The sequence below is a fragment of the Lepisma saccharinum genome, chromosome 25 (genome assembly GCF_977018435.1).
Source record: "Lepisma saccharinum chromosome 25, izLepSacc3.1, whole genome shotgun sequence".
Taxonomy (NCBI): Eukaryota; Metazoa; Arthropoda; class Insecta; order Zygentoma; family Lepismatidae; genus Lepisma; species Lepisma saccharinum.
Genome location: NC_139253.1, coordinates 7397683 through 7413624, shown reverse-complemented (window position 1 = coordinate 7413624; position 15942 = coordinate 7397683). Strand labels below are relative to the sequence as shown.

The 15942-nt window shown below is 39.7% G+C and overlaps 1 protein-coding gene across 3 annotated transcripts in view; it reads right to left on the bottom strand.

Moving 5' to 3' along the window:
- LOC145978620 (neprilysin-like) overlaps positions 1–15942 on the bottom strand; it is a 128950-nt gene that overhangs the window by 74341 nt on the left and 38667 nt on the right. For all 3 annotated transcript variants that reach the window (XM_083111352.1, XM_083111350.1, XM_083111351.1), the window contains 2 exons: positions 9836–9983; positions 2806–2912 (listed from right to left, as the gene is read on the bottom strand). In XM_083111352.1, the coding sequence (XP_082967478.1) occupies positions 2806–2912; positions 9836–9915 (187 nt within the window). In that variant the 5' untranslated portion in view covers positions 9916–9983. The remainder of the gene's footprint in view (positions 1–2805; positions 2913–9835; positions 9984–15942) is intronic.

Below are 15942 nucleotides of genomic sequence, written 5' to 3'. Positions count from 1 at the left end.
TAATTGTATTGTCTGAATACACACAGTTTTAGTTTATATTGTCACGAGCATCTAGTGATTTTTCCACTAGTGATTTCTCAATGTCAAAACCTTGATATTCCTCAGTACGAAGTTTGCAATATGTAAAAAAATGAGTTAGCAACGCGTACTTGTAGTTAAAATTTTCACCACCCATGCGCCACCGCGAGTATAAAACTCAGTGCAGCGAGACCGGAGCTCAGTTGGCTCCCTGATGTCAACAGGCAAACATCCAGGGTTAACTGGCCTCCCAGCCTGAGAACTAGAAGCCATCCCAGAAGGAAGGACGGAGAAAGAAGAAGAAGAGCCTAGCAGCAACCTACCTACCTGGTCCGCTCGCTTAGGCTGATAGGTGCCCAGGTTCTACCTGCCCGGCTTGTCTGGGAGCACCCGGACCTTCCTTTTCTAACCTGCCGTCCCTTCATAGGAGACACCGGTTGGCTTGCCAATTCCCAGCTAACGCCGGGGGTGTCGCGGCATCCTTTAATCCTTTTACCCTGCGCCCGTTATTCGGGAGTACCGATTGGTTTCGGCCAATTCCCGGCTGTGGTTGGGGTACTACGCACAACCTACTTTCTTTTACAGGGGAACCCGTGACGTCAGCGGCGGCCAAGGCCCTAAATAAAATTAGGTCCTCATACTCCCCCTGGCGCCTCACAGCGAGGAATAAATTGGATGTTCCCTGGCCCCCCTTATCTCTTGGTGAACGTGCGTGGAACAGGTAAAAGCACGTGTGTGGTACAAGTAAATGCACGCGCGTGGTAAAGGTTTCAGGTAAAGACACGTGTGTAAGTGTACAAACGGACACCCTTGTGTTGAGACTATAATAAACATATATAAATATATATATTAAGCTGGTATAGTCTTTCCTTACACCCAGCAAGCCCTGAGATATTTCCGAGTCCATGTTCTGCGGCTGACAAAAAGTTAGCGCATATGGGTAGACTTTTGCCGTCCTACTAATTAAAGTGTTTAGAGTGTGGTAATTGTGTGTAAGTGGGTCGGACGTTAAAGGTAAAGGTAAAGTGTTCCCCTGTGCATAGCACCACGCCATGAAGGCGTATAGGGGGTGTGGGGGTAACGCCCCACACTTTCTTGATCCGGTCGTGAGTGGGGGTGATGTGATCAGCATCACGCCCCTGACCGCCTTTACCCCCCAGGTACCCATGTTATTCGACGCTGGGTGGGCGCCGGGGCCGCTTCCACCGTTAGAAAAGTTCCCGGATTTGAACCGGCCGGGGATCGAACCCGGGACCTTTAGCATGGTAGTCAGACGCGTTACCGACTGAGCCACCGCGGCCACTAGCAAACCTTATTACTAGTTTACTTTCATAAGTAATTTTTTCTTAATAATTGTTAGGGGCATGCATATTTCGTTTTTGACGAAAAAAACGAAGTTTGAAAAAACACATTGTAGTGTTAATTTTTCATGTTTTTGAAAGGTGTGAGATGCATTTTGTGACCATGTTTTGTCACGAAATAATGCGAAATGAACTTCAAAAAGCGAAATTAATTCTTAAACACGAAATTTACCATTTATATACCGACGCGACACTTTCTGAAGTCTGAAGTATCCTGTGAGTTATGTAATTCTCGGAAAATTGATTAATTCTGCTGTTAATATTAGAGATGCAAAAATGGACTCCTATACACAGAAATAAACTTAATACTCTTATAACTACATAAATGTGCTATTAGAAGTGAAATGTTAATTCTGTGGAATAAGTGCAGTTTTTTAATCAAATTTAGGATTATATTCACAATTTTAAAACCAAAATGTCTTTTTATATACCACTTTTCATCCAATTTTTCACCGCTATAACACCGATATTTCATTTTATTTACCGCTTTTGAACCCGAAATTGACTCAGTTTTTGTACCGAAATTTTGCTTTTCTATTTACCAAAAATATGTGCCTCTAATAATTGTATTCAATACTTCCAGACTCGATTCTGGTCGAGACTTTTCGATCGACAACGATCCTAGCACATACGTACACCTATGCGAGGGCTATGAACACTGTCAACTCACATTTTGATCCCGTTTCTACATAAAATAACAAAAACCGTAAATATTGAGGTAGCAACCCTGAAGAAATAAGATTCATCTAATGATTTCAAACTATAGTTTCCTGTCTGGATGATTCATCTACAATTTCTAACTGTGCACATTTCTGTGGGGAAAATGTACCTTATGCAACTGTAAGAAAATTACCAACAGAACAGAAAGCAGAATTTAAAACACCATTCTCAAGGTCGAATACCCAGTATTTTGTTTACATAATAACCTGGCTTCTTGTGAAATAATGAAAGGAAACGCTACGCCATCTCTTGGTAAAAAATAGAGTTTTTCCCCCACTGTCATGAAAAGATGACGTATCGTGTAGTCAACTTGAATAATTTAGGCGCTTGATAGTATTTTTTTAAAGTAAGGTTACACGGTAACATCCACATTAAAATTGTGTCCTTTGTTACTTAATATTTCAGTCAAATGGTCAACAAGATTAAAATAAATTTAACATCACCAGCCCACTAAATTTTAACGTCAAAAAGACTTAATAACATAATGTTTAAGTTGGGAAGGTACAACTTAAACTCTCTATCTACTTGCTGCAAATTTGATATGTGGAAAGCACAAAAGAAACGTTTCTGAAATGTGTTTAGTCTTTAAGAGTACGCAAGCTCCTTATGTGCTTATTAAACTTATCCCTAGATGGCACTCATGAGTTATGTCTTATAGAAAATATAAGTTTAGAGTATCAACTAAAACGAGAATGTTGCTACTTACAATATTTAACGTATGTTCCTAGAATAACTGCGAGTATAATAACAATCACCAAAATTATTCCATTGAAAATAATTAGAGACTTTTCAAGCTTCGTTCTCCTAGAGAAACTGCAAGAAGAAACAATACATATTCATTAGGTTATCACAAACAATTCAACTTTTAGGAGAAATACAGATGGGGGACAAAATAATACGAACACCTGTGAAAAAGTATGCCACATTTCACGTCGGCAGTACAGCAGCACCACCTGGGACTGAAGTCTGCCACCTAGTGGCTATGAAGGGGCAGGTATTAGTTTGCCAACAGCAGACATTGGTGGTGCATTCGTCTATCATACACTCTCAAGAGACACTGCAATGTCAGACGTGACGGAGTTCCAAAGAGGCATGATTGTTGGAGCACGTTCAGCTAGAGCCACGGTGACTGAAACCTCAAAGATTGTTGGGTGTGCAAGGAGCACAGTATCAGCCGTTATGACAGCGTACACAACACAAGGTAAGATGGCGTCTTCAAAGCACAACAGTGGACGAAAGACAAAGCTTGCTGCTTGGGATAGGAGGGTGTTGAAGCGCATAGTGGCCTGAAAGCACAAGCAATCGTTATCCGAGATAACATCTGAAATGAACAGGCATCTCCAGGACCCCATTTCAACCAAAACTGTCAAAAGGGAACTCCATGCTGCAAACATTCATGGCCGAGTGGCAATTCGTAAGCCATTGGTGACATCACGTAATGCTGTCAAGTGACGCCAATGGTGCAGAGCTCACAGAAGTTGGTCCCCACAGCAGTGGCAACAAGTCATCTGGTCTGATGAATCAACATTCACGTTATTTCAGACCACGGGGCGCGTTTATGTGTGGAGAACGCCTCGAGATGCATTTCATCCTGACTGCCTCTTGCCGACCGTGAAGCATGGAGATGGGTCCATTATGGTATGGGGCGCGATATCTTGGCATGTTGTGGGACCACTTGTTTTTCTGCATGGGAAGATCAATGCCAGTCACTATCGCAGCATTCTGGGGGATCATCTCCATCATTTTGTCCAGATTTTATTTCCTGGGGACCGACCGCTTTTTCAAAACGACAACGCTCCTATCCACACTGCTGGGTCTGTCCAAACATGGTTTGAAGAACGTGACGATGAAGTAGGACATCTTGAATGGCCCCCACAGTCTCCTAACCTGAACATTATAGAACATTTGTGGGGATATTTGGAGTCCAAACTTCATGCTCGAAGTCCACCTCCAGCCACACTTTCGGAATTGGAGACTGCTCTGGAGGAAGAATGGCTCCATATTCCCTTAAACATTGTGCATGACCTCTATGCGTCCATCCCACGTCGCATACAAAGTGTACTTCAGTCACAGGGTGGTCCAACCCCCTATTAATAAAGATTTTTTCTACATTCACAGGTGTTCGTATTATTTTGTCCCCCATCTGTACATTATTACGTGATTACATGGATTAACACTAGGGCTGAGCCGATACCGATGTATATATACATATTTGTATATATGTAATTATTAATAACTAGCCTTTGTTATTTTAAATTGGAATTATACAAGTATCGGTATCTGTTCATCGGTATCGACTTAGCCCTAATTAACACTGAATTAAAAAATTGGTTGGAAGTTCACTTTAGGCTCACATAGGCTAACCCGAAGTGGAACTGCAGTTAAATGTGAGATCAAAACCACTCTTAAATATACCTGTACTATGATCCTTTGATTATAAGGTGACATCTATAGCCATTATACTGTCAGGAAGTTTGAATCCAGTTTGCCCACACACACACACACACACAGTGTGTTTTTAGGTATAAATAAAGTACCATAACTTCATAATGTGATTCTTATCTCTAGAGACCAAGGTCAACCACAAAGCCATGGATTCATGCAACATGTCGCAATAATAGATGCGAAGGGGACAAAAACAGCGACAGCCTTAAAATACTCACATGTTTTTATTTGCATAAAAAAATATTTCGCTGTATTACATGATTACTTGAGTATCTTAGGAACGCAGCATTTTGTGTTCTTCGTATTACGTGATGGAATTCTGTCTATAAAGGAAGGTAGAGAGAGAAGAAAGAAGAAGATAGATTTTTGTTCCTCTCTGTCTTCTATCTCCTTCCTTAATTTCTGTTTTTCAAGGGAAAAAAATTGAGATGGAATTTTCTTGCTCTCTCTCTCTCTCTCTCTCTACTTTTTTTCCTTTCACTGTTAAAGAGAGGAACAGAATGAGCAACATATTTCTCTTTTTGTCTGTCTTTCTCTTTTATGTCTCTGTTTCTTCCCCCATCTTTCTGCTTTTCACTTTCCTATCCCTTTATTCACTCTTTCTCTCTCTCTCTCTCTCTCTCTCTCTCTCTCTCTCTCTCTCTCTCTCTCTCTCTCTCTCTCTCTCTCTCTCTCCATAGAGTTAGGAACAGAGGCGTCTAACCAAGTGTTCCGCAACCGGTGTGCCGTCACAAGGTGAAAGGTGTGACGCGAAATTTTACCTAATATTGTAAGAAATTAATTGTCGATTTTAAGTAAGAGGGTGCTTGTTTATTCTTGCTGATAACTTTTATGTTTTCATAGAAATTAAATGTAATTTATTTACTCAATATTGTTATGGTTTGCTCATCTTATATGTATTCTCGCCTGTAATATTAGGCCGGTTTGATGGGTTACAGGCGGCAAGCTTTGTGTGCCTTTTAGCGGCCCGCACCAATCATACAATAGAGCTATTCAAGGGAGTTCTTTGTTTGTAATACTGCATCTTTTGTGTACGACTGGCTGTTTTGTGTCTGTTTGTCGGCGCTTCTTAAACTTTATTGTCCTTTTCCTTCGCCGAAGGACTCACACATTGTCAGACAACAATTACAGTATTTCAGATCAGTTCTATCACATCTGTGCTCTACATATGAGGATTTATTTGCAGATGATGAATGGGTATCTAAGTTGGCATATCTTTCCGATATTTTCGTACACTTGAATGAACTAAACAGAAAAATGCAAGGTAGAAACGAAAATATTCTGACTAATATGGATAAGATTCAAGGATTTACGAGGGCCATTATTTATATTTTGAGCCTTGGCAACACTGATTGAAGTTAGGCGCGATTTGACGTTTGCACGGAATCGTCTGGCATTATTGACCATAACGTACTTCAAATGTTTTGTCAATAACTTCATTTGTGTTGTTTATGTTGCCTTGGAGATTGCGCGACAACAATAAAATGGAATTAACTCGTGAACATTTTCGTACGATGATTTTTTACGATTTTCGACGTATATTATCAAGACAAGAGTGCATCGATCAACTTACTTCCACATTTGGCGATGAAGCCCCATCCTTTGCCACTGTGAAACGCTGGTATAACGAATTTAATCGTGGCCGCCATTCGCTCACCGACGAGATTCGCGAAGGTAGTCCAAAATCAGTTGTTGTTCAAGAAAACATTGATGCTGTGCAAAACCTAATACTGCAAGATCGTTATGTGACATACTGAGAGATTGAGGCAACCATAGGCATTAGTTCCACCAGCATATATAAAATATTACATGATCATTTAGCTGCGAGAAAGGTATGTTCTCGTTGGATCCCACACAATTTGACAACAACTCAAAAAGACGCTACGCTCGCGTCAATTGTTGCAAACGAATGCTCAATAAACACAATCGTGGTGCTTCAAAAGACGTATATAAGATTGTAACAGGTGACGAATCATGGATATATGCATATGAGCCGGAACGTAAACAGCAGTCGACTGTATGGGTGTTTCAAGATGAACCCAATGCAACAAAAGTTGTTCGCGCTCGAAGCACATCGAAACAAATGGTCGCCTGTTTTTTTCGGAAAACTGGTCATATGGCAACTGTGCCTTTAGAGGAACGTAGAACGGTCAACTCTGAATGGTACACAACAATTTGTTTGCCAGAGGTCTTCGGTCAAATACGGAAAACAAACAAACGCCGTCGGATCATTCTTCATCAAGACAATGCCAGCTGTCACACATCTCGTCTAACAACCGACTTTATGAACAGTCAAAAAATCGAATTGATGGGTCATCCGCCCTACAGTCCTGATTTGGCACCCAATGACTTCTTCTTGTTCCCGAATGTCAAGAATAAATTGCGTGGACAACTGTTTTCGTCGGCGGAAGACGCCGTTGATGCGTTCAAAAACCATATTATGGAGGTGTCTCAAGGTGATTGGAAAAACTGCTTTGACAAATGGTTCGAACGAATGCAAAAGTGTATTGACCATAAAGGAGAATACTTCGAAAAACAATAAAGCAGTTTTCAATGCCAAATTCCTGTTTTTTCATTGTTAGGCTCAAAATATAAATAGTGACCCTCGTATTAATAAGTTGAACTTGTGGATACAGACAATTGAAAATGGATCGTGTGAGATGTTCCAAACTGTATGCCCCCTTGCTGAGGATAACAAGGTGGTGATGGACTTAATTAAATAACATTTAGTACTCTTGCAGCAGACTTTCAAAAAATATTTTGGAGAGGCCGTTGAAGATTTGGACTGGCTTCGTGATCCATTCAGTATGGATTCGAAATATCTTCCGAAGAATTTACGCTTACAAGAGGAACTGGCAGATTTGAAACCAGAGAGAACATCGAAATCAAAATTTTTCGAAGTGCCTTTGCATACATTTTGGTTGTCAATAAGCAGTGAATTCCCGGCTATCTCCGAGATGGCAGTTAATGTGTTATTACCATTTTCAACTACTTATTTGTGTGAACTGGGCTTCTCGACGTTGACTGCAATTAAAATATCAAAGAGAGAGAGATTCAAATCCATCGATGAAGAAATGAGGCTTGCTTTGTCAACTATTCCGCCACGAATCAGCCGTCAGTGTGCAGCTAAGCAAGCTCAAGTATCACATTGAAGGTATGAGTAGAGTTATTTACTTTAAAATTCGTATTAGAAATGTGTATTTTCTACTGTGAATTAAAGTTAATAAATTTTTAATAAATGCATAAGTCTATTCATGTTTTATAATAATAATAATAACAACAATGATGATAATAATAATAATAATCGATTACATAACGACGTAATATTTCGTAATTATATTAAGATTCATATGATTTTGAGGGGACAGACATTTTAGTGTGCCGTGTTGAGTCTAGGCCCGTCTGTGGTGTGCCATGAGTAAAAAAAAGGTTGCGGAACACTGCTAACCCACAATTCTATGCTGGCTGCGTACAGTGCATAAAAACATACCTATAGGTCTTTTCAGTTCTTACGGCGGGCGCTCTACAAGCTGGCAAGGGAAGTGCGAAACGGGGAACACCACGCAGACCAATCAGACAACAGCGGTGGCGCCGAGAGATGCGACGTGGCAGGAATAAGTACTACGTGAACCTCGTTCTACTGGCCACTGCGTTTCTTATCGCGCTGGATTGGTCCCTTCCCCTCCCCACTTCCCTTGCCAGCTTCTAGAGCGCCCGCTGTAAGAACGGTTTTCAAAATTCCAATATTTAGAGTTTTATGTGATGAGTCACACAACATAAGCTTCATGGGGGGGGGGGAGTGGCAAATTGTGTATTCAAAAATTCACAGGAGTTTGAAAGCGAATACAAATGGGTCTCCCGCGTAGTAGTCAGACTAAAATCAAATCAGGCTAGAATGTCACGAGAAATGCAGCGGTGAAGGTTTCTTCAACCTATCTTTAATCAGGAAAAGTTATGACTACATGATTGTAACATTGTCATATATATATATATATATATATATATATATATATATATATATATATATATATATAACATCACCACGGGCGCCGAAACCTTGGGGATGGGGGGGGCAGGGTGCCAGGGCCCCTCCAGTTCTCGTTTGGCCCCCACCTATAAGGAGCCCAATGAAAAACTTTCAACATGTTACACAGAAACTTCGCATACAACAGGTCGGAAATTACGCAGGATTCTGCTCTGAAATGCGCAAAATCAATAATATGGAGGACTCTCTGATGGAGTAGTGGTAACGTCGTCGCCTTGTAATCAAGGGGTTGCGGGTTGGATACCCGGTGGAGGCACATGGCACAGTGGTTCGGATCATACTTTAAACTGTAAGTCCAGTGCCGATTAGCCTTTCTGTACATAAAGTGGACTTAAAACGACAATTCAATTGATCAATCAATTCAATAATGTGGGACTATCACTCAGTTTGAGTGCTTGTGCGTTTACTATTTCAGTATTTCCTTTTTCAATCCGACAATGAATTAAGGAAAAAGCATGGTGTACATTATGAATGAATATGTCCGAGAATAGGGGGAAAATCATGGGAATACTGTAGTCTTCATGCTCTTCAATGAGCCAGTCCCATTGCAAAATAGTCTAACCTGTTTCTATCATGACCAGCCTAACTCCATTACTTTTCATAGGGGGTGTTGAGGGACTTTTGAATCACCCTGTAGGCCCTTGTATGTGACTTCGACAACATGAGATCAAGAATTACACACACACACACATTACATATATGTGTGTGTGTGAAGGTAGGTAGGCAGATGGGGGCCTTTGCTAGTATTTTGCGGGGGGGGGCAGATTTATAGATCCGGCACTGCATAGAACATGTGCTGTAACGTGCCGTTGGTAAGTGATTTTCAAACTTTGAGTGTTCATAACTTTCAAACGACACAAGATATCAAAGAAACAATTACACTTTTGAATTCCTGAGCTCACGCTAGTGTAATTTGATGCCCCCTTCCTATTTGAAATTTCGAACCTGCGTTCAAGATGGCGGATTTCAAGATGGTGGCCATGGTCACCACGTACCCTACAAGTTGCGGCCCTCCCACTACTATCATCTCCCTTTACCAGATTTCACATTTTCCTGTCAGATTTCAAAATTAAAGGGTGTCCAAAGACTTTTGACTCACCCTGTATAATGATTGTCAAAATATTAAAAGAAAGCGGGCTGATGGTCCTTGGGGGAACGGGGGAGTTCCCACCCTAGCTCAACTATACTGGATTCAGCCCTTTGCGCATAGATGAAAATGAAATATTATTTAATCATATACACTTACTTGACTTTATGTCCAGATATACTCCCTTCTCCATTGACTTGAGCTAAGTGCTGTCTGCTCTCTGTAATAGACATTGTCATCCTTGGACGATAGGTGTCACTTATTCTACGTCACACATTTGATAAAATGCACTCTCGCATTATTGGACCTACAAAAATAAAACACTTTTAAATGCCATTTATAGGTTAAAATTACTTACAAACAGCATCAAATAAACATAATTATACTGAAATGGTTTCCTAGAGTAGGCGGTGGGATTACGTGAGATATATATTATTCTTATTATTTTATACTCGAAGACTGTCCGTTGATTGGTGTTTTGCATTGGATGTAGTTTTAGGTGCTAAAAAATGAAAAAATATTTGTTTATTATGTTCTAAACAGTGGAAATATTAGGCTAAAAGTCCAATATTTTCATTCAAAATTCAAAATTCTGTCACGCAATTAATAGATATTTATCAGTGAGAGCAGAACGTTAGTCGCTTGTTGCATTATTTTCATTATTACTAGAGCCCGGAAGTTTGGCAAAATGCCTCTTTTTATCTACTGCATATATTGATAAAAATTTTCCGGATATACGTTTCTTATGTTGTTTCGAATGTTTTGGAAGCCTTTTCATTTTGCCTATTTTGCCTATTTGGGACCCCACTGCCTATTTTTAATTATAATGCCTTTTTTTGCCTTTTTCAATTAAATTTGACGTTTTTTTTAAAAAAAAAATGTGTATATAAATTATTTTTCTCCCAAAAAACGTTGTTGGCATTTATTTTTCTTCCGTTTATTATGTGAATAATTTTCTCTTTATTTAAGTAATAGTGAACTCATGCATGTTTCAACATTGCTGAAGGAGAAAAGTGTGAGAAAAATGTATTTCATGCTCAGTTAGGATATTGCCTTTCGGTTAACATTTCCTTGTGCATGATTGACTGCTGAAGTGGACATGTTGATTTCGAACACAAAGAAGATATTTCTGAAATCTCCTCTCGAACCTGAAAATTTAAGGAAGTTGCATCTGAGCTTAGTTTACCTCCGCAACCAGTCTTGACCAGATGGGGAACCTTTATATCAGAAGCTATATATTATGCTAACAACCTTGAAAAAATCAGTGAGGTGATAGATGCTCTTCCAGAAAATGAAGCGGCTTGAATTCGTGAAGTGAAAAAACTCCTGTGCTATTCAAGTTTATTTTTGCACATTATGGTGCATTGTCAGAGACAATTACAATTATAGCATCCATGAAAATCTACGAGGAATCTATGCAGCAGATGATGGAAGTGCCAGGAGAAAAGGGGTCAGCTGTTGCGGAAAAGTGCAAACGGGTAGTGAGTGCAAATGAGGACCTGAAACAATTGAAAACAATTTGTGATATTCTAAAAGGTGAAAATGCTGTTATCGAAATGAGTCCAGCTACATTAGCTTGTTTTATGTATGCTGCAATAACTTCTGTCGAAGTAGAAAGATCATTTTCTATTATGAAAAACAATCTCTCTGACAGACTACTATCAATGAATGTTCAGAACTTTAAAAAAACACCTTGTAGTTATGTGCAATCAAGACGGAGAAAATTGAAATGCTCTTCCCAATGTAGATTTTAACATGTTGCCAGAAATTATAGATAAAAGTAAGTGACTTCCAAATGTGCCTTTTTTCGGTTTATTTTGCCTTTTTTTCCATTATTTGTACCTATTTTCCACATTATAAATGCCTTTTTGCCTGCCTATTTTAACGAAAATAAATGCCTGAACTTCCGGGCTCTAATTATTACAACAAACAACAAAGAACATTTCCAAATTATTCATTCAAAATGCACGCCGACTGAACAATTTGTTGAAATTATCTTTCCGCTTCACGTGTAGCCAGACGTGCATATTTAGAATGCGGGATGTTACCCCACCAATTTCACCTACATGTTTGGGGCAAGAGTTTTGGGTTCGATACCCTGTGGAGGCACATATTGCAGGTGAGTCGTACAGTGCCATTGTAGGTGCTGTGAAAGTAGTGGCCGGTGTGTTGTGGAGCAAGCATAAAATAGTATTTTACGTATTAATTTACCACTTAATTTCGTCTATATTATACATTATCTCCAAACTAAGCGTTTACACAAAGAATTGGGAACTTATATCTAAAATATGTGCATTTCATGTTGTTTCCCTAGAAATATGTGTCTCACTTTGAAGAAGAAATTATGCAGTTTTAGGCGAAGCGTGCAGAAAATATAATATAGCCTATAGCACGAAAGTCATACATGGTTTTTCGTGTAATAAGTAATAAATTGAAAGAGGATGACATGTAATTTAAAAGAGGAAATTGTTACTTGATTAATAAGATATCGTGTTAACGAACTGACTTTGTAGCATAAGCATTCTCCAGAATGCTCAATTTTATTGTATGCTGATGACTGTAAGTTATTATCGCTTCAGTTGAAGACACTTGTTCCTTGCAAGACAATCTCACACACATTGAACGCTGGTGCCAAGACTGGAATCTGAAAATAAATCCCGAAAAATCCGTTTTTATGAGGTTTACCCTCAAATCCAATTTTACAGCACCATCCTATAGATTATGCAACAAAATCATCCCGTTCGTACAACAGCACAAAGATCTTGGAGTCATTTTCGACAGCAAACCCACTTTCATCCACCACATAGATTACATAACTTCGAGAGCCATGAAAACCCTTGGGCTAATTTACAGATTTACAGATATCACACATGTTTCTGCCCTCAAAACCTACTTTACATCGTGCGTCGTACCTATTCTTGAATATGGTTCCTGTATTTGGTCAATGGCCTGTGATAGCAATATAAAGAGAACAAACAAAGTGGTAAATTTCTTTATCAGAATAGTCAAACATAGATGCCCAGCCCTTGCAAACTTTTCCAAACATGAAATTCTATCCACTCTTCAAATTCACGATCCGTCCCTTCGCCGTCAAGTTTCAGATCTAACATTTCTTTTCAAAATCATGAATGGACAACTTTTCACTAACGAACTCTTGCCACATCTTCACATCCGGATCCCACGTACGAACAGCAAATGCAACAACTTCTTTTACACAAAAGCCTCAAGGCTATCCCTAGAACAAAGATCATTTCTCTATAGGCTACAAACAAGGTACAATACACTAGTTGATCCTCCAGGCTTCCATCTATCTAAGCAGGCTTTCAGAAATGCGTGCATCAAGCAGCTGAAGAGAAATTAATATTTGTTATACCCTTGTTATTGTTTTATTATTATTGTTTAATTTTTATTATTTTTTGTATTATTCTTGTTACATATGTGTGCGTGCTTCTCATTTGTTAATTTCTATTTTTCTCGCTGTTGATATCCTGATATAAAATGGATTTTCTCTGTATTCAGGATTTCTCAAATAAATAAATAAAAAAAAAATTAAAAAAATAAATCTCGCTGACGCAGTGAGAAATTTCTGTCCATGAGCAAGAGCCTGCCCTCTGTTTACAATTGAGACAACTAATTAATTCTTCGATACGTGTACTGTATGCGCTATAAAGTATTATTTAAGCAGTGCCATTGATTTATAACTAAAGCCATTTTGTAGGAAACGTTCTTCTTCTCGGTTGAATAGTTATCGGATTTTAAAAATGTGAAGTGATACATTGTCTACATTGCAATCGGCCGTCATTACAACTGACCTACAGCTTGCTTCTGATTGGTTATGCCACGCGAGATGCTAAGAAAATTAGGACAGATTCTATCTGTGAAAAATGCCATGGAATATCCAATGGCATCTTAATGCTATAACATGTCTCGACGATAGAATTCAATCGTAGCAGAAATGTTAACAAAAATACAAGGAAAACGCCTTCGTCTAAAGCCGGTGTAACGGGGAATTTGGACTCCGTAGAAAAGTGACTGTACAGTCAATTTTCTACGCAGTCCAAATTCCCCGTTTTCGTGACGGGGAATTTGGAATCCGTAGAAAAATGACTGTACAGTCAATTTTCTACAGAGAAAAATGACTGCCCTTTTCAGTTCCCGTCAATTAAGCAGGGGGTAAAATATCCCCATAGAAAAATGACTGCCTGTCAATTCCCACTTAAAAGAGGGGGTACAAATTCCCCGTAGAAAAGTGACTACCCTATTAAATCCTGCTTATATTAGATGGGGGTATAATTTCCCAGTAGAAAAGTGACTGCCCCTTTAAATCCTGCTTATATTAGGAGGGGGTACAATTTCCAAGTAGAAAAGTGACTGCCCCCTTATATCCTGCTTATATTAGGAGGGGGTACAAATTCCCCGTAGAAAAGTGACTGCCCCCTTAAATACTGCTTATATTAGGAGGGGGTACAATTTCCCCGTAGAAAAGTGACTGCCCCTTATATCCTGCTTATATTAGGAGGGGGTACAATTTCCCCGTAGAAAAGTGACTGCCCTATTAAATCCTGCTTATATTAGAAGGGGGTACAATTTCCCCGTAGAAAAGTGACTGCCCCCTTATATCCTGCTTATATTAGGAGGGGGTACAAATTCCCCGTAGAAAAGTGACTGCCCTATTAAATCCTGCTAATATTAGAAGGGGGTACAATTTCCCCGTAGAAAAGTGACTGCCCCCTTATATCCTGCTTATATTAGGAGGGGGTACAAAATCCCTGTAGAAAAGTGACTGCCCCCTTAAATCCTGCTTATATTAGGAGGGGGTAAAATTTCCCCGTAGAAAAGTGACTGCCCTCTTAAATCCTGCTTACATTAGGAGGGGGTATAATTTCCCCGTAGAAAAGTGACTGCCCTATTAAATCCTGCTAATATTAGAAGGGGGTACAATTTCCCCGTAGAAAAGTGACTGCCCCCTTATATCCTGCTTATATTAGGAGGGGGTACAAATTCCCCGTAGAAAAGTGACTGCCCTATTAAATCCTGCTAATATTAGAAGGGGGTACAATTTCCCCGTAGAAAAGTGACTGCCCCCTTAAATCCTGCTTACATTAGGAGGGGGTATAATTTCCCCGTAGAAAAGTGACTGCCCTATTAAATCCTGCTAATATTAGAAGGGGGTACAATTTCCCCGTAGAAAAGTGACTGCCCCCTTATATCCTGCTTATATTAGGAGGGGGTACAAAATCCCTGTAGAAAAGTGACTGCCCCCTTAAATCCTGCTTATATTAGGAGGGGGTAAAATTTCCCCGTAGAAAAGTGACTGCCCCCTTAAATCCTGCTTACATTAGGAGGGGGTATAATTTCCCCGTAGAAAAGTGACTGCCCTATTAAATCCTGCTAATATGAGAAGGGAGTACAATTTCCTCGTAGAAAACTGACTGCCCTATTAAATCCTGCTAATATGAGAAGGGGGTACAATTTCCCCGTAGAAAAGTGACTGCCCCCTTATATCCTGCTTATATTAGGAGGGGGTACAAATTCCCCGTAGAAAAGTGACTGCCCCCTTAAATCCTGCTTATATTAGGAGGGGGTATAATTTCCCCGTAGAAAAGTGACTGCCCTATTAAATACTGCTTATATTAGGAGGGGGTATAATTTCCCCGTAGAAAAGTGACTGCCCTATTAAATCCTGCTAATATGAGAAGGGGGTACAATTTCCCCTTAGAAAAGTGACTGCCCTCTTATATCCTGCTTATATTAGGAGGGGGTACAATTTCCCCGTAGAAAAGTTACTGCCCCTTTAAATCCTGCTTATATTAGGAGGGGGTATAATTTCCCCGTAGAAAAGTGACTGCCCTATTAAATCCTGCTAATATGAGAAGGGAGTACAATTTCCTCGTAGAAAACTGACTGCCCTATTAAATCCTGCTAATATGAGAAGGGGGTACAATTTCCCCGTAGAAAAGTGACTGCCCCCTTATATCCTGCTTATATTAGGAGGGGGTACAAATTCCCCGTAGAAAAGTGACTGCCCCCTTAAATCCTGCTTATATTAGGAGGGGGTATAATTTCCCCGTAGAAAAGTGACTGCCCTATTAAATACTGCTTATATTAGGAGGGGGTATAATTTCCCCGTAGAAAAGTGACTGCCCTATTAAATCCTGCTAATATTAGAAGGGGGTACAATTTCCCCGTAGAAAAGTGACTGCCCCCTTATATCCTGCTTATATTAGGAGGGGGTACAATTTCCCCGTAGAAAAGTGACTGCCCCT